The 19,475-nt window shown below is 37.7% G+C and overlaps 1 protein-coding gene and 1 long non-coding RNA gene across 2 annotated transcripts in view; both read right to left on the bottom strand.

The window, feature by feature from the left end:
* LOC120112177 (uncharacterized) overlaps window positions 1-19,475 on the bottom strand; it is a 45,298-nt gene that overhangs the window by 14,960 nt on the left and 10,863 nt on the right. The window lies entirely within an intron of this gene.
* LOC149768222 (uncharacterized) lies at window positions 10,250-16,121 on the bottom strand. The gene has a single exon (XM_089928766.1). The coding sequence runs from the start codon at window positions 12,728-12,730 to the stop codon at window positions 11,447-11,449; it is 1,284 nt and encodes a 427-aa protein (XP_089784892.1). The 5' UTR covers window positions 12,731-16,121; the 3' UTR covers window positions 10,250-11,446.

The following is a 19,475-nucleotide window of genomic DNA, read 5'->3' as shown; positions in this document are numbered from 1 at the left end:
GAGAGATGTTGAAACGTTAAGTCCTTCCTTACTATTTCATTTCATGTGATTTTTGGTCTATCCCTCTTTACTTCTACATATATCAAACTACTCCTCCATATCGGTGCATCGCTCAACCTATATCCAAACCATCAAATTTGTCCTTCTCCTCAATTAGTGCTACATCCACCTTTTTATGAATGGCTTCATTTTTTATTCATTATTTTTTGTATTATTATACATCTATTTCAGCATTTCCATTTCGACCACACCTATCTAGTGCACATGTTATTTTCTAATTTCTTAAGTTTGTACCATGTAACTGGTCATATGGTTGTCCTATGAAACTTTTTCTTCAACTTGGCAAACATTCTATAAATGCATAATATCTAGTTACTCTCCTCCATTATATCCAACTTGCTTTAACCATATTGGATAGCATCCTCTTCTTCCCTTAATTAAAAATCAAATCCTAAATATCAAAAATGATCCCTCCTAGAGGCTTCATGATCCTTAGTTTCAGACCTCCTTCATTTTTATTTCAAATTTTATTAAAATATCATTCTATGTATTCCATCTTGTCCTACTTAACCTAAAATCCATGGATTCTAATGCACTCTTCCATTATTCTAACTTATGATCGACCTTGATATTAGTTTCATCCACCACGATTATATCATCCGCAAATAGAATGCTTAAGAATATTCTTCTAAATATGCCTAGTAAGTGCATCCATAACTAGTAAAAAAGGCAAGGATTTAGAGTAGATCCTCCATATAAAACTAAACCTACTATGATTAGAAACTTACTAATATTACTACCAGGAGTTTTCATACTAGTAATTGCTGTATCGTACATGTCCTTTGTCACACTAATATTTCTAATGGAAACTCCATTCTTTTCTAACAACCACCATAAGTCTTCTTTAGGAACTATAATATATGCTTTCTCTAAATCAATAAAAATAATATAAAGAGTTTGCCTCTTTTCTCTATATTTCTCTATTAACCTCCAGAGGAGAAAAATAATTTCTATTGTCAACCTTCCTGGCAATAAATCGAAGGAAAGGATCTTTTGTTTTCTTTTTTTTTTTATTATGTTGCTTAGGATGGCCTTACATACAAAGCTAAGATATAGTAAAATATGTTATTATATGTTGACCCTAAAGGGTTGATTTTGATGATGCAAAATAGTTGAATTAAAAGTTGACTAATCTATTGCTTTGAGTATAACTGATTAATTTCAAAAAGCAAGAAGAAAGCCTTCAGCCACTCCTAAATAAGGACCATCCATATGAAGCTCGGCATCAAGAAACTAACTCTAAAAGGCCATAATAACATTTTTTGGAAGCTCAAATACAAAGATAGAAGATTTTATCCTCAGCTATCCCAAGAGTCAACCCCAAGCCTGCAACACGTCGACCTCGGCACACTATCACGGACTGATGTACTTTCATAAGCCGACTCCAACAGATTACGAGTCGACCCCAGAATAGTCTCAGAGGATAGACAGAAAGCCAAAAAATTCATTACATTGATGAGCAAGATCATGAAGTGCTCGAGCCGACTCCAGCTTAGCACGAGTCGATCCTAGACAAAAATGAGCCGACCCAAAATGGCCATCGAGAAAAGATGGAGAGTTGAAAAAAATCATCGTATTGGCGAGTCAACCCATAGAATTCATAAGCCGACTGTAGTCAAACTAGAATTGACTTCAGAAAGAGACGAGTCGACCCTAGAACGACCATAGCTGAAAGATAGAGAGCAGTAAAATTTAGTTCGTTGAAGAGTCGATTCCATTTGGGCCAGATCCCGTTACCCACAGCTCTCCCATCGATCGTCTCCTCCATAGTAGCCTGCCTCCATGGTGTCCACAAGACAATCGGCAGCTCTGCAACAACCAGATACTCCGCTTCTCCTACCTGGCCGCAGCACAGATGATGGACGACCGATCGGTGCTCGAGTTGCTCGTCCACATTGGCCTACTACTCGGACAACGTGGGTCGGGCAAAGACGTCGAGCTTATGCTTCAATGGATGATGGACAATCCTTCGGAGGAAGAGGAGAAAGCTGACGATGTGTTCGATTATTACATCCACAAGGATTTGGCGGTGTGCCGGCGAGCGGGTCTTTTATTGAGGGGCTGCAGTGTTTCGTGTATGGTCAAGGAGACAGCGCTCGGGAGGAGGGGTGCATGATATGCTTGGAGGAGTTCGATGCCCCGGCGGAAGTGAGCAAGACGTCGTGCTTGCACGCCTTCTGTTAGAAAAATAAAGGAAGACAGCAGGAAAATAGGGGAGAAGAGAAAGTTGGAAGAGATTCTATTTTCCTCACTTTAATTCGTACAGATCCCAGCGGTATTTATACATGTCCATAGTAGATTAGTGGGTAACTAATCTAGGTATTAAGTAGTATTAAAATCTAACAGAATGTAACTAATCTTGCTGAGCATAACCGGAAACAATTATAGTTTCAGTAACAGTTTTTTAGACAACTGTTATGAAACGTGGTGAAAAAACTATTGAAGTTTCATGTGTTCCCGTTATACTACTGTGGAGCTGGAGGAGTTGGATCAAGCTGATGAAGTTTCAGCTTTGAGATTGGAGTTTCAGCTTTGAAGTGTCAAGCCAATGGTGCTGCTATAGAGGAGTTGTAGCTTGGAGTTGCATCCGGGCTAATGGTGTTGTAGTTTTGAGACTCCCCCTCAAGATGGGCATGTATGTTTAATGTGCCCATCTTGGATAACAGAAAATGGAATATAGTAGCAAATAAAGCTTTGGTACATATATCGGCTAATTGAAATTTTGAAGCAATGTGGACTGGTTTAAGAACACTAGCAAACACCTTTTCCCTGACAAAGTGACAGTCCAGCTCTGTGCTTAGTCCTCTCACGAAAAACTGGATTTCTAGTGAGATGTAGTGCTGCCTGATTATCACAATATAGGAGTGCAGGTTGTGGATGGTTTCTTTTGAAATCTTTCAACAAGGTAATCAACCAACAATCTCACAACTCATAAGAGCTGATGCCCTGTACTCTGCTTCTGCATAAGATCGAGAAATAGTGGCATGTTTCTTGGATTTCTAGCTAACTAGAGAATCACCAATAAAAATGCAGAAACTAGTGACTGATCTTCTGGTTTCTGGACATGCTACCCAGTCTGAATCACTATATGCCTTAAGGTGCAGAGGAGATTGAGAAGAGAAGAAAATACCTTGACCTATGGATCCCTTTAGATATTTCAGAATTCTGTGAGCTGCAAGTAGATGAATTTGTGTTGATTTGTCCATGAATTGGCTCAGAAAATTGATAGCATATATTATGTCTGGTCTAGTGATTGTCAGATAGATGAGTCTCACAATCAATCTTCTATAGTTTGTAACATCAACCAGTAAATCTTTGGATGAGTGTGATAACTTCCGATTGGATTCTATTGGATTTGTGACCGATTTGCTGCCGAGAAGCCCAGCCTCTTCAAGGATTTCAAGAGTGTATTTTCTTTGGTATAAATGAATACCAACAACTGATCTTGCAATCTCTAGTTCCAAAAAATATTTCAAAACTCCTAAATCCTTGATCTTGAATTGAGAGTGTAAATATGCTTTGATAGAGTCAATAACGGTCAAGTTGTTGTTGCCTACAATGATATCATCTACATAAACTATAAGAACTATCAAACCATGCTCATCACTTCTTGTGAATAAGGAATAATCAAATTTGGACTATTGAAAACTAATGGCAGTGAGAGAAGAGAAGAATTTTGAATACCATTGTCGAGAGGCTTGCTTGAGGCCATAGTTAGATTTATGTAATCTGCATACTGATTTCTTGTTGGATGTCTCTCCCTTAATCTGAAAACCTGGAGGTGATTCCATATATATTTCTTCATCTAGACCACCAGGAAGAAATGCATTGTGGACATCCAATTGACATAAATGTCACTTGTATCTTGCTCCTAAAGCAAGGAATACCCTGATGGTTGTGAGTTTGGCTACAGGGCTGAAGGTTTCTTGGTAATCAAAGCCTTCCCTTTATGTGTAACCTTTAGCTTCCAATCTTGCTTTATATCTCTCAATTGTCCCATCTGAATTTAACTTGATTTTGTAGACATATTTGCAACCTGCTGTTGTTTTCCCTGGAGGTAAAGTAGTGATGGTCCATGTTCCATTGGCCTCTAGAGCATCTATTTCAGCCCTCATTGCATCTCTCCAATGCTGAGAGACTACAGCTTCTTTATAGGTTGTAGGTTCTTTGGTTAAAGAGAGAGAGTGTGTGTAGGCTTTGTGAGATGGAGAAAGATGGTCATAGGATAATTGCTTATGTAGAGGGTGGATAGTGGAATGAGAATTTGGTTGTCCAATTGGTGTAGTAGTGACTAATTTGCAGTGATAATTCTTCAAATAGTTTGGTGGATGTTTGACCCTGTTAGACCTCCTAAGAGGGATCATAGAAACATTAGGGTTATGGGACTCATTAAGAAAGGGTGATTCAGTTGGCATGACTGAGTCTGGACACACAAAAGGTGACACGGCTAAGTATACACATGCTGAAGGTGGCACAGCTGAATCTGCACATGCAGAGGAAGAACTAGGTGCTGGAGAGTGAGGTAAAGGGTTGGTGGTTTCTGTCTGAGTGGGATAGGCTGATAAATGAGTATCTGGTAAAGCTGGAGGTAGAACCAGATCTGATGAAGGTGGAAAAAATTCAGGAACTTTTGTGTTAGAATTCTGAAAAGAAAATGTGGATTCATGGAAGATGACATCCTTGGAAATGAAACATGACTGATTTTCTAAGTCATAGACTTTGTAGCCTTTAACCTCTGCTGGATGCCCAAAAAAAATATATTTTCTGGCTCGAGGATCAAACTTGGTTTGGTTATGCTTGAGAGTGGAAACAAAGCATAAACACCCAAAAACTCTTAAATGGGTGTAAGGAGTGGAAGAAAAAGAGCTTCACAAGGTGACTTGTTGTTGAGAATGGGAGTGTGTTGCCCAGAGGTGCAGCCCAAGAGGGGGGATGAATTGGGTCTCTTAAAAAAAAATTATTAACATTGAAACGTATGGAGAGTATGAGTTATTAATATCTTATAGATTCAGCAGCGGAAATGAGATTGCACAAATATGACAGTAAATAAAAGTTAGGAATGCGGTAAGGAATATGCAGAGGAAAGAAAGAGAAGAACCGCAATCACAAACACCAAGGTTTATAGTGGTTCGGTGCACTCCCAGCACCTACGTCCACTCCTCAAGCCTAGCTTGAGATTTTCACTATAACCTAGCAGATTACAGCCTGATTGTTTTCCGGGCTCACAATCAAAAACCCAGCTGGTTTTCTCAGGCAACCAACTGAAAACCTTTTGTTTTTCGGGATCATAAACAACCCAGTTGGTTTTTTGACAAACCAACCAAAAATTTTACACCGTTTATTTTCACAGGCTCACAAACAACCCAGTTGGTTTTCGGATGAACCAACCAAAACTTTACACCGTTTGTTTTCCTGGGCTCATAAACAATCCAGTTGGTTTTCAGATTAACCAACCAAAACTATCACCTTCGCTGAATACACCTGATTCAGCAACTTCCAATCAAGGCTTGGAAGAGCCTTTACAAGTTTCAAATCAATGAAACTGTTACAATAGTAATTAATCCAACTAAAAGAATGCTGTAACTTGAAAACTTAAAGCTTCAGAGCATATAAAAAATAAATCAATGAAAGCAAAAAGCTGAAGCCGATAAAGTAGTTTGCTATGGAAGGATGTTTCAATGTCTAAACAGCAGCTCTTCACGATGCAGTGAGAAACTTCGACTGATCTTCTCACAAGAGAAAGTTTCTGATTACAGTGCTGGTGAGGAAGATGAACTGTTAAGCTTTGCTTCTCTTTTTCTTAGTAGAAACTTTTTGTTTTCAATGGAATCTTTTCCCTTTCCTTGTTTCCATTCTGAGATTCCCTCACATTTATAAACAAATTCTTTGGCGAAATTTGAATTCCTTTCTTTCCGTTCTGATGAGAATCTTTTTCTGTTATAGAAGAAGACAAAAATCGTTCACAGCTTTCCGTTGTGGTCCCAGCAGTACAAGGATCGACTCATGTATCTCAGGGGTAGACTCATGTTCTTTCTGGATCGGCACTTCAAATCGTGGAGAGAGCTTTTGCTGTGTCATCTTCAAAGGGTCGACTCTTAATTCTTAAGGATCGGCTCATCTTCATCAGGAGTCGCCTCTTTAAACACAAGGGTCGACTCATGCTTTAGTTTTTCGGCCGGTGCTGAGACTGAGCAGGGGTCGACTCTTCAAACGCAAGGGTCGACTCTTGAATTTCGGGGGTCGACTCATTTTGAACAAGGGTCGACTTTTCAAGCTTTTCTCAGGCGATAAAAAACTTTCTGTTTACTACACAAGGGTCGACTTATGTTTTGCGGAGGTCGACTCTTTGACTGTGTTCCTTGAATAAAACTTATCAGAATCAACTTAAACTTATCCTTTTTGCTTAGAAGTTGACTCAAGTCTTTCAAACAGAAAACTTTAGACTTCTTCTCTGATCTCCATGGACTAGATTAAGATCAATTTCTTTTAGAACATGTCCAATGAGATATTTGCGAAGAACTTAAGATTTTGCAGTGCTTCAATTCTTTTGATTTTTCTTGACTTATAAAACTTCATAATTAAGCCAATGTCATTAGTACGCAACATGATCTCAAGTATTTTGTAATCATCAAAATTCATCCTTTAGGGTTGACAATCTCTTCCTTTTTGATGATGACAAAACCATTGAGTTAAAAAGAATTTTGCAATAACTTTCACAGCAATTATCAAAATTTTATAATGAAGTTCAGAGCAAATATGACATTCAGATATATATGCATAATTTCACCAAATTAAGGAGAAAAAAAATCTCCCCCTAACAGTTATAACCATTTAAATTATGCAGAGTTCTTGTTCTTCATCTTTTCTTAAGTTTTGTTTACCATCATAATTTAAATCTCCCCCTATATATTATCTTTAATGTAGAGATTGCTCAGATTAGAATTCTTTTTCATATAATTCTTCCGATTTGTATTCTGAATTCTTTTTACATTTCTTATCTCTATATATTTCTCCCCCTTTTTGTCATCAACCAAAGGAAGGAAATTAAACATAAGGACATTAAGAGTATCAGAGCATACTAACATTAAGGATTAAGAGTTGATTCAATATGTATCAGAGCAGCATATAAACCAATAAGGACATTCACTGCATTTCAAGAAAGGTAAGCATTCATTACATTTGATAGATGAAGTACATTTGATAAATCGAAAAGATTACAATTGAGATCAATTTGTATCAGACAGCATACAAGTGTGCCAAAAAAAAATCATGAAACTCAACTTAGTACAAGGTTATGTTTTGAAAACATGGGTTTCAGTCTAAGCTAAGGGTAGTTTCAGTCTAGGGTCAGTCTAGGTTCAAGGTTTTGAAGATGAAGGTCCAGACTGATCTTCCTTTGGCTCTTCCATCAGCTTGTCAATTTTACTGTTTAGTGCAGTGATGGAGTTAGTGAGCTGACTGTGTTCTTCTTTCAGTTCTTGTATAGTGCCTTGAATAGAATTTTCTTGTGCTTGCAGCTGTTTTTCAATCTCAGTAATTTTTCTCTGCTGGTTAGCTGCTAATTGCCTCAATCCTTGCAGTTCAGATTTAACTTCTTTAACCAAGTCAATGAGGTCAACAACCGAATTCCAGCAGACTCTAGAATTGAACATTGCTTTTATAATATTGTCTCCAATAAATTTCAACTGCCATTTCTCAAGTCTAAGTGGAGGATCTGATGGCCTTTGTATTGGAGGAGGCTAACTGATTGGTGGTTCTGTTGGAGGTGCTTGTGTAGGGATTTTTTTGCCTTTTAGTGGTGTAGTAGTGTCTTGACCACTTTCATCTTGAGATCCTTTCCCTTTATGAGTCCATTTTTTCTCAGATTTGACAAATCCCATCCTCTTCAGTGATTTATCATTGTAAACATCAGAAGATGATAATTCTTTCTTGGTTTCTCCTTCTAGATTTACATTGAAGTTACAGAAGACTTGAGTTAAGACCATACCATAAGGAAGTAAAGCTCCTTTTCTTTGACCTTGAGCTTCCATGTATCTAAGCATTAAGCAGGGTAGGTTCAGTGGGAGTCCTTGGATGATATGGTGCATTACTAGTATATCCCTTTCTGAAACATGATCAAATTTTCCTGTCTTCGGGAAGAACATCTTGTTGATCATGTGATGCAGCAGACGCATCTCTGCATTCAGTTGATTGGCACTGATCTCAGTCCAATCTCCTGTGACTTCTCTCTTCAAAATGGTACTAATCCCTTCATTCCTATTTTCTAGATGATCTCTTTTTTCTCCATCATTTGGAATCCGAAGGGTATCTCTAAGAATCTCTTCAGTAATTAAAATAGGTACATCTTTTACCTTGGACGAGATCTGTCCTTCTCCATATCTGGCATTGTTGTAGAATTCTCGTACCAGGTCTGGGTAGGTTGGCACATTCAGAGAGCATAGGTATTCCCAACCCATATCCTTAAGATTCTGCCCTAAGGAGAAATTTTTTTTCTCCAAAAATTCAAAATCCACTCTCCTTCCTGTCGATATATTTCTTATGGAGAGAGGTCCTTGTCTGGATACTGAGGATGGAGGTGACAGAGGAGTCGTAACGGGTTGAGGCGGTGGTGTTACTTCCTTCTGTGGATTCTCTGCCCTAGCCTTTGTTCTCCTCTCTGTGTGTGGAGTGGTATTCTTTCTCTTTGGTCCAGATATTGCTTGCTTGATTCTCACCATTGGAAGATCAATCAGAACCTCGGAAGGATTTTCTAGGGTTTTTGGGAGTTTCTGGTTCGAAGAAGAGTTTGAAGACAAAAGAGGCACTCTAAGGGTTATGAAACGTTTCAGGTTCAACATTTCAGAGAGAGAGAGAGAGAAAGCCTTTTAGAATCCGTTTCGAATAGTTTCCTCTTTAGTCGACTTATCTAACTCATGAGTCATCTCCGATGAACTAAGAGTCGACTCTTTTAACTTAAGAGTCGTCTCTTGTAAGTTAGGGGTCAACTCTTTTAACTTAAGAGTCGTCCATTACCATGAGTCGATTCCTCATTTACATGAGTCGTCTCCTTAAACTGTTCAAGAGACAAAATCTTTTTGAATAACATTTAAAACTTAATTGCAAACCACGGATCAAATCAACTAAAATTCAACCAATGATACTCAATCAAAATACACAATTTTTCAGTCATAATCAATCATCAAAATGGATCACAAATGCATAATTCACCTCTAAATTTACAAAATATGTCTTCATTAAGAGGTTTAGTGAAAATGTTTGCAATTTGTTTATCAGTATTTATAAATTCCATTTTTATATTCTCATTTTGAGCATGATCTCTTATGAAATGATGTCTGATTTCTATATGTTTAGATCTTGAGTGTTGTATGGAATTTTTTAGTCAAATTTATGGCACTAGTGTTGTCACACCTTATAGGAATTTTATTTTGTTTTATGCCATAATCCCCAAGCTGTTGCTTGATCCATAGGATTTGGGCACAGCAACTTTCTGCAGCAATACATTCAGCCTCAGCTATAGATAGTGCTACGGAGTTTTGTTTCTTGCTAAACCAAGAAATTAAGTTTGTTCCAAGGAATAGACAAGTTTCACTTGTACTTTTTCTGTCTAATCTACAACCAGCAAAATCAGGATCTGAATATCCAATCAAGTCAATTGTAGATGCCTTAGAATACCATAAACCTAGGTGTTATGTTTCTTTTAAGGATCTTAATATTCTTTTAACAGCAATTAAGTGTGATTCTTTAGGATTTACTTGATATCTTGCACACATACAAACACTATGCATTATATCAGGTCTACTTGATGTAAGATAAAGTAAAGATCCAATCATTCCTCTATACAGCTTTGAATCAAAGAATTTACCATGCTCATCTTTTTCTAATTTACAAGAGAAGCTCATTGGAGTACCTATTGATTTTGAATCTTCCATACCAAACTTCTTTAAGATTTTCTTTGTGTATTTGCTTTGGCAGCTGAACATTCCATCTCTTATTTGCTTGATTTGGAGTCCAAGGAAGAAGTTGAGTTCACCCATCAAACTCATCTCGAACTCACCTTGCATGAGCTTAGCAAATTCTTCACATAAACTTTCATTAATAGCTCCAAATATAATATCATCAACATATATTTGAACAATCAGTATATCAGAATTTTTCTTTTTAATAAAGAGAGTGTTATCAACATTTCCTCTTGAAAAATTGCTCTTTATTAAAATATTGCGTAGCCTATCATACCAAGCTCTAGGAGCTTGCTTCAAGCCATAAAGTGCTTTGTTCAATTTAAAAACATAATCTGAAAGTTTATGATTTTCAAATCCAGTTCCATGATCACTTCTAATCTTAATAGTTTTCGGTCCATATTCATTTGAAATCCTTTTATATAGTTTAGTGAAAGCTGAAAATGCTTCACTTTTGTGTGCCAAGAATAAAACCCATGTATACCTAGAAAAATCATCCACAATAACAAAGCCATAAATTTTTCCTCCTAGGCTTGCAGTTTTAGTTGGTCCAAATAAGTCCATATGCAGAAGCTTTAAAGGCCTATTAGTGGAAACAACATTTTTAGACTTGAAGGAGGTTCTTGTTTGTTTTCCTAGTTGGCATGCAGAGCAGATTTTATCTTTTTCAAATGACAATTTGGGCAAGCTGAAAATAAGTTCTTTTCGAATAAGTTTTGAAATTAAGTCCATGCTTGCATGAGCTAATTTTCGATGCCATAACCAGCTGGCTTCACTATTTTTGGTCTTCATTGCTACTAGACAGTCCATGTTTTTCATGAGTATTTGATCTAAGTCAATTAAATATATATTTCCATGTCTATGTCCAGTAAATATTATACCTCTGTCATTACTACTAGAAACTAAGCATAATGATGATTCAAAAGTCACAACATATCTTTTATCACAGAATTGACTAATGCTTAGCAAATTATGTTTCATTCCACCTACCAATAAAACATTTTCAATAAAAGTAGTTGGTGAAATCTAAATGTTACCAATACCAATGATTTTGCCTTTTCCATTATCACCAAAGGTAACCATTCCCCCATCTTTCTTTTTGAGGGACATGAATTGGGATTCATCCCCTGTCATGTGTCTAGAGCACCCACTATCCAAGTACCATTTTCTGTTTGATGCTTGGGATGCTAGACACACCTGCAAAACAGAAATTCAATTCTTTATCTTTGGTACCCAAGCTTTCTTGGGTCCTTGAATGTTAGCAATGATGGTTCCCTTTGGAACCCATATCTTTTTAATTAAAACATTGTTCATATGATTTTGACTTATAGGATTGTAAGTGGCATATCTCTGTTTCAGTTTGTCCAATTTGAATGGTACAGATTTCGGTTTAACATAAGCGGGTTTCACAAAAATGTTTTTAATAATTTCTATTTCTTCCAAGAATTATATCCTAAACAAGCTTTATCATAAACAGCTTTCTGACTTTCTAGAAATAAATTCAATTTCTCAGAGCTTAGGGTTAATTTATCAACTATAGGTTTCAGTTTTTCAACTTCATTAGCTAACTCCTGATTTTCTTCATGTAGTTTCTTCTTGTTACCCAGAAGCAGTGTATTTTCTTTTTTTAAAGATTGGTTCTTAGTCTTCAGTTCCTTGTTCTTTAAGCTAAGCTTTTTATATTCAATCATAAGCTCAGAAAAAGCATCTTGAAGCTCATCGAAAGTGAAATCGTAATCAGTATTCAGATATACCTCATTTTCGTGTCCCATTAGATACAGGTTTGCAGCATCCTGTTGCTGTTCTTCTTCTCCAGAGCTGGATTCATCATTGTCACTCCAAGTAGCCATCATAGCTCTCTTTCTTAACCTCTTCAAAGCCTTCTTTAATAGAGGACACTCTGTTCGGAAGTGTCCAGGCTTTTTGCATTCATAACAAACATATTGCTCCTTATTTTCTTTGCTTTGCTCCCCCTTGATCACAGGCCTTTTCTTAAAGTTTTCTCTATCTCTTCTAAAGAATTTTCTGAACTTTCTTGTAATCAGGGCCATTTCCTCACTGTCATCAGGTTCAGAATCCTCACTTTCATCCTCATACAGAGTAGATTTAAGAGCGATGGTTCTGCGCTTCTTAGGTTCATCCTCCTCAAGATTCTGTTTCATTGAGAGCTCATGAGTCATTAAGGAACCCAGCAGTTCTTCCAGTGGGAGAGAATTGAGATCTTTGGCTTCTTGAATAGCAGTGACCTTTGCTTCCCATGCTCTAGGAAGAGACCTAAGAATTTTCCGAACAAGATCACTGTTAGAGTAAGATCTACCGAGGCTTTTCAGGCCGTTTATAATATCAGTGAATCTAGTAAACATTTCAGTTATAGATTCACTATTTTCCATTCTAAATAGTTCATACTTATGCATTAGCATACTGATTTTAGATTCTTTAACCTGGTTAGTGCCTTCATGTGTAACTTCCAGCCTATCCCAGATTTCTTTAGCAGTCATGCAAATAGATATACGATTAAACTCATTTATATCTAAAGAACAGTAAAGAACATTTATGGCTTTTGCATTCAGCTGAGCCATTCTTTTATCATGGTCATCCCATTCAATCTCAGGTTTGAATAAGGTGATGCCATCAATAATTTTAGTTGGTGTGTGAGGTCCATTAATAATAACAGTCCATAAGTCATAGTCAAGTGCTTGAATAAAAATTCTCATACGAGCTTTCCAATAAGTAAAATTTGTGCCATTGAAAAGAGGTGGTCTATTGGTAGATTACCCTTCGGAAACAGAGGATCCCATAGTGGTTGCCATGACCTTTAACTCTTGATTGTTAGATCAAAAAGTTTCTGGAGTATCAGGCTCTGATACCACTTGTTGCCCAGAGGTGCAGCCCAAGAGGGAGGGTGAATTGGGTCTCTTAAAAAAAAAATTATTAATGTTTAAACGTATGGAGAGTATGAGTTACTAATATCTTATAGATTCAGCAGCGGAAATGAGATTGCACAAATATGACAGTTAATAAAAGTTAGGAATGCAGTAAGGAATATGCAGAGGAAAAAAAGAGAATAACTGCAATCACAAATACCAAGGTTTATAGTGGTTCGGTGCACTCCCAGCACCTACGTCCACTCCTCAAGCCTAGCTTGAGATTTTCACTATAACCCAACAGATTATAGCCTGATTGTTTTCCGGGCTCACAATCAAAAATCCAGTTAGTTTTTCTAGGCAACCAACCGAAAACCTTTTGTTTTTCGGGATCACAAACAACCTAGTTGGTTTTTAGACAAACCAACCAAAAACTTTACACCATTTGTTTTTCCGGGCTCACAAACAACCCAGTTGGTTTTCAGATGAACCAACCAAAACTTTACACCGTTTGTTTTTCCGAGCTCACAAACAATCCAGTTGGTTTTCAGATGAACCAACCAAAACTATCACCCTTATTGAACACACCTGATTCAGCAACTTTCAATCAAGGCTTGGAAGAGCCTTTACAAGTTTCAAATCAATGAAACTGTTACAGCAGCAATTAATCCAACTAAAAGAATGCTGTAACTTGAAAACTAAAAGCTTCAAAGCATATAAAAAATAAATCAATGAAAGCAAAAAGCTGAAGCCAATGAAGTAGTTTGCTGTGGAAAGATGTTCCAATGCCTGAACAGCAGCTCTTCACGATGCAGTGAGAAACTTCGACTGATCTCCTCACAAGAGAAAGTTTCTGATTACAGTGCCGGTAAGGAAGATGAACTGTTAAGCTTTTCTTCTCTTTTTCTCAATGAAAACTTTTTGTTTTCAATGAAATCTTTTTCCTTTCCTTGTTGTTTCTATTCTGAGGTTTCCTCGTATTTATAGACAAATTCTTCGACGAAATTTGAATTCCTTTCTTCCCGTTCTGATGAGAATCTTTTTCTGTTACAGAAGAAGACAAAAATCGTTCACAGCTTCCCGTTGTGGTCCCAGCAGTACAAGGGTCGACTCATGTATCTCAGGGGTCGACTCATGTTCTTTCTGGATCGGCACTTCAAATCGTGGAGAGAGCTTTTGCTGTGTCATCTTCAAAGGGTCGACTCTTAATTCTTAAGGGTTGGCTCATCTTCATTAGGAGTCGCCTCTTTAAACACAAGGGTCGACTCATGCTTTAGTTTTTCGGCCGGCGCTGAGACTGAGCAGGGGTCGACTCTTCAAACACAAGGGTCGACTCTTCAAGCTTTTCTCAGGCCATAAAAAACTTTTTGTTTACTACACAAGGGTCGACTCATGTTTTGCGGGGGTTGACTCTTTGACTGTGTTCCTTGAATAAAACTTATCAGAATCAACATAAACTTGTCCTTTTTGCTTAGAAGTTGACTCAAGTCTTTCAAACAGAAAACCTTAGACTTCTTCTCTGATCTCCATGGACTAGATTAAGATCAATTCCTTTTAGGACATGTCCAATGAGATATTTGCGAAGAACTTAAGATTTTGCAGTTCTTCAATTCTTCTGATTTTTCTTGACTTATAAAACTTCACAATTAAGCCAATGTCATTAGTACACAACATGATCTCAAGTGTTTTGTAATCATCAAAATTCATCCTTTAGGGTTGACAGAGTGGGTGTCCTATTGATCAAATAAGTGGCTGTTAGGACAACATCTCCCCAAACCTTGATTGGAAGAGATGCTTGAAAAAGAAGAGCTCTAGCAACATTGAGGAGGTGTTGATGTTTTCTTTCAACAATTCCATTTTGTTGTGGAGTATAAACACAAGTCTTTTGGTGTATAATCCTATTGGAATTATAAAATTCAGACATATGAAATTCCACACCATTATCGGTTCTGACTTGTTTTACTATGGCATTAAATTAGGTTTGGACCATACAAATAAAGGACTGCAAGAGAGATCTTATTTCATATTTATGTTTCATGAGGTACACCAAGTTACTGTTAGCAGTATGCCCTAGAAGTCAATTTGGCAGACGCATTGTAATTGTTCTGGAAGCATGAAATTTGTATTTGATCTTTGATTAATTAATAAAAAAGGCATTTTATTCATTCATGTTATTATGTGTCCATGAATCGTCCTAGAAATTAATAAAATGATAGCACATATTCTCAAGAGTTGAGAATTTAAGGCATGTGTAATTAATAGCTAATTTCTGAATTGCTCTTGATCGATGGATCATCATGAAGGACGGTGATCGATCCGATGAGATTAGTGCACAAATCTCTTTTCTTGATAGACGAGTCTTAAGTCCATAGTGTGGGGACACTGGGGTGATTGTGCAAGTGCTTGTTAGAGATCAAGGATACTAAGCGTGACCAAAGCAAGAAGTCACTTGGATGTCTATCCACTCGTCAGTGACTTACTTGATGCTGCAGTTGTATGACTAGTACTTAGACCTGCGATGCCTCAGCTAATCACGGTGAGGTTGTTGTAGTTTGACGAGCACATAAACATGGACCCTAAAGGTTCTTGTGGTGTAGATTGGCTGCAGTAGGTTCGCTGTCGGATTAGGGTTGCATCTAAATGGAATCTATCGACCTTGATAGATTAGGAGTGATCCTATATGATTTATGAGACTAAACTCGAAAGGCCTTGGCCAGAGCAGTTCTGAAAAAAGAGTTTTCTAATCTCGAACTTGAGTCAAAAAAATTTGACATAAGACAGACGATGGGGTTTGACAAGTTATCCATAACCTCCGTCATGTCGGAATCCATGATAGAGGTACTGTATCATATGCTAACTGCACCTAGAGGTTCATCCATTCTGTTCTGCTGAGTTGTCACTATATGCTGCTAGATGTCACTAGTGGATTGTGAGACTTGAATACATTTACTTGGTGATCAGTGAACCCTAAGAGTAGAGTTGAAATTATTTCAACTCATTGAAACGAGTTTCGATGATATTATGATATAGATCATAATATATCTCACTACCAGTCAGAATAAAACCTACGGGGTTACACACATTAGAGGTTTTGATCGTTTCAATGGTTGGATAGCGATTTAGAATCGCAATTGATCTTGATTGTCAATTTGATTGACAATTAGAGTTAGTGAATTAAAGAAGAAGGATTTGCAAGTGGATGCAATTTAATTGATTTAATTGGACCTAATTAAATTAGGCTTAACCTTATTGGATAAGGATGAGAAGGCCTAATTAATTAGAACTCCTTATTAGATAAGGAACTTAATTCATGAAGTCCAATTTGGATCCTAATTGGATTAGGATTCGCATAAATCAATTTGGAGGACACATTGGATTCTAATTGGATTAGAATTTAATTACTCAAGTGGGACCTGTAATTCCTAATTGGATTAGGAGACCCATGCATGGAAGGAAGGGAAAGAACCCTTCCTCCATGCGTGTGGAGCAAAGAAGGAAAGAGGGAGGGGCGTCCGCCCCTCCTTCTTACACGCACAAAGAAAGGAGGGGCATCCGCCCCTCCTTTCCTTTCATGGTCCACACGCCAAGAGGAGGGGAGGATGCCCCTCCTCCTCCTCCTTGTTCATGTGGATTGCCATATGGCATGAGCACGTCCCTTAAATTCTTTCCAATCACTTTTAAGTAAGGGTTGTGATAGAATTAAGTAAGGGGTGTAGCTGATTTTAGGGGGATGAATTAAGGAGTGATTGATTCTTGAAATTATTCCTTGTTTGTATGGGCATGAGATGCCTATTTAAAGGGCCCTGGCATGAAGCATAGGAGCATTGAAGTCCCCTTGCAGCCGGCCACCCTTCCCCCTTTCTCCTCCCTGGCGTGAGCAAAGAAAGAAGAAGAGGCATCTTCTTCATCTTCCTCCTTCATCTTCCTCTCAAAGTAATCAAGGAGTTGATTAAAGGAAGAAAAATTCAGCCATCAAAGGTGATCTCTGCAAGGGAGCTAGCACCCCGGTGAGATCTTGGAATGATCTATACCTCGTGTGGATATCCGTAGAGGTCGGAGGCTTGTGCGGCTTCGAGCGAACCAAAAGTCCCACGATCATCAGATAGCGGTGAAGTTCTACCCGCTCAAAGGTAAAAATTAAATCTTTACAAATTTTATACAATTAGGAATTGTAGTAGATCTGAAATTAATCTAGTCTTTTAATTTTAATCTTCCCTTTAGATTTCATAAATCTGAGTTAGAGAACTCTAGAAAATTTTTGAAATCTACATTCCTTAGAACATTCATGAGATGAACGAACCCCACGCGTGTCTTTCCGCTGCGATCGTCGCAACGCGTGCGGGGGTAACCCGACAGTTACCCAGTTACAATCATCAACAATGGTTAAGAAACAATGATGACCTTGAATGGATGCTTGAGAATAGGAACCCCATATATCATAGTGTATCAAAACAAAGGGAGAAGAAGCAACAGACATGCTCATATGAAATGACTTCCTTTTCTGTTTAGCCAAATGGAAAATAGTGCATTGCATTTGTTTGTTACACCTTACATCAGGATCATAAGATTGAATCATATTCGATCTCTGGTTGGATAAATGTCCTAATCTAAAATGCCAAAGATCAAAGGTTTGTTCTGCATTAGCATTGAGAACCTGACTTTTGGAAGGTGAAGTATTCTTGGGAGGAAGAGGGTGGTTGTCGGCCGGACTTGGAAGAAGAAAGTAAAGGCCATTATGAACTCTAGCAAGTCCAATCGTCATCCTTGAAGAGAGGTTCTGTATAAAACAGAATTTATCCAAAAACATAAGGCAGGAAGAAGAGCTGTGAGTAAATTTGCTGACAAAAAGGAGGTTGAAAGTGAAGGAAGGCACACATAAGACATCAGTAAACATTAAGAATTCTAAAATTTTGACTGTGCTAATGTGAGTCGCCCTTGCTTTGGTTCCATTAGGTAGCTGAACATGTGCTTGAGTTTCACATGTTATGGAGGTAAGAAATGAAGTAGAGCAAACCATGTGGTCAGTTGCTTCTGTGTCTATTATCCATGGAGTAAGCTGCATGTTAGATGATACAGAATCTTGACGGAGGGAATAGAAGGGGTTTTAGAAAGATTTATACCTGCCATGTTAGAATAATGCTGAATGCTTGTTGTATTGGTGGGTGTAGTCGAGTTGGAAAGTAGTGGGTTGGATGTTTGTGAGTCACTTGGATTGAGCTGATGAGACGTCTGAACATTGAGTAGAGCAATGAGCTGCTAAACTTGAGCTTGCGTGAGAGGCAACTGAGATGGATTTATCAACTCTTTCTCTTGGCTTTAAGAGAACACTTGATTTGCTGAATATTTGTTCTGAAAAACACCATTTGAATTACTAGGTTTGGTCTTGGTGAATTTGAAATTGGGTAGAAATCCTATCAACCTGTAACATTTTCTTTAGTGTGCCCAGCTTTTCCACAATGATAACATATGATTTCAGCCTTATCTTTCCTTTTAGTATGGATTGCAGCAAGTGCCGAAGATTCAGCATTGGGCAGCATTAAGGTGCGTGTTTGCCTCTATCTTTTCTCTTGTAAAACCGGTGAAAAGGGTTTATCCAAAGAAGGCAAGGGACTCATGAGAATAATTTGTCCTCTAATGCTATCATATGAGTCATTTAATCCCATTAAAAACTTGAATACATAATCTTTCTGCTGAGCTTCACTAACGGTTCCCACAGCATTACAAATGCAATGTTCACAAGAACATGAGGGCAATGGTCTGTAATTGCATAGTTCTTCCCAGACAGCATTAAGTTGAGTGAAGTAATCACGTACAGATTGTGTTCCTTGCACAATTGAGCTGAGTTGATGTTGAAGATGATAAATTCTGACATTATCCGGTTGAGTGAACCAAGTCTTGAGCTTCTCCCATACTTCTTTTGCGGAACTGATGTAGAGAACATTTGATGCAATCTCTTTTGAAATGGAGTTAAGAATCTAGGAAAGAATCGGGTTGTTGCATCTCAACCAGGGTATGTAAAGGGAGCTGGTTAAATCTGGAGTAGGAATGGTTCGATCAAGGAATCCCATCATATTCTTAATGGAAATGGCTAGTGTGATCGATCGATTCCATGATAGATAATTAGAATATGTCAAAGGAGGACTAACCACCACAGTGTTAGCATTATCACTATGATGAAGGAAGAAAGGACTGTTGGGATCTTCTGAGGGAGAAGGTACATGAGTTGATGAGTAAGATGGAGAAACAGGGGCTGAAGATTCAACATCAGCCATTGAAAGTTGTTCTCAGATAAAAAAGATAGTGGATTCAATTCACAAACTTTCAATGAAGGAAAGGAGAGGCTTAACGAAGAAAAGGAGAGGTTTGTTCATATAAAAACCCCATGATTCGAGCTTAGGAAACCTTGCTCTGATACCATGTTAGAAAAATGAAGGAAGACAGCAGGAAAATAGGGGAGATGAGAAAGTTGGAAGAGATTCTATTTTCTTCACTTTAATTCGTACAGATCCTAGGAGTATTTATACATGTCTATGGCAGATTAGTGGGTAACTAAAATGGTATTTAAAATCTAACAAAATGTAACTAATCTTGCTAA

The sequence above is a fragment of the Phoenix dactylifera genome, chromosome 2, assembly GCF_051530095.1.
Source record: "Phoenix dactylifera cultivar Ajwa chromosome 2, Ajwa_hap1_PhDact_Kaust_v1.1, whole genome shotgun sequence".
NCBI classification, from domain to species: Eukaryota; Viridiplantae; Streptophyta; class Magnoliopsida; order Arecales; family Arecaceae; genus Phoenix; species Phoenix dactylifera.
The sequence above is the reverse complement of the archived record's forward strand: the minus strand, read 5'-3'. Positions and strand labels throughout refer to the sequence as shown.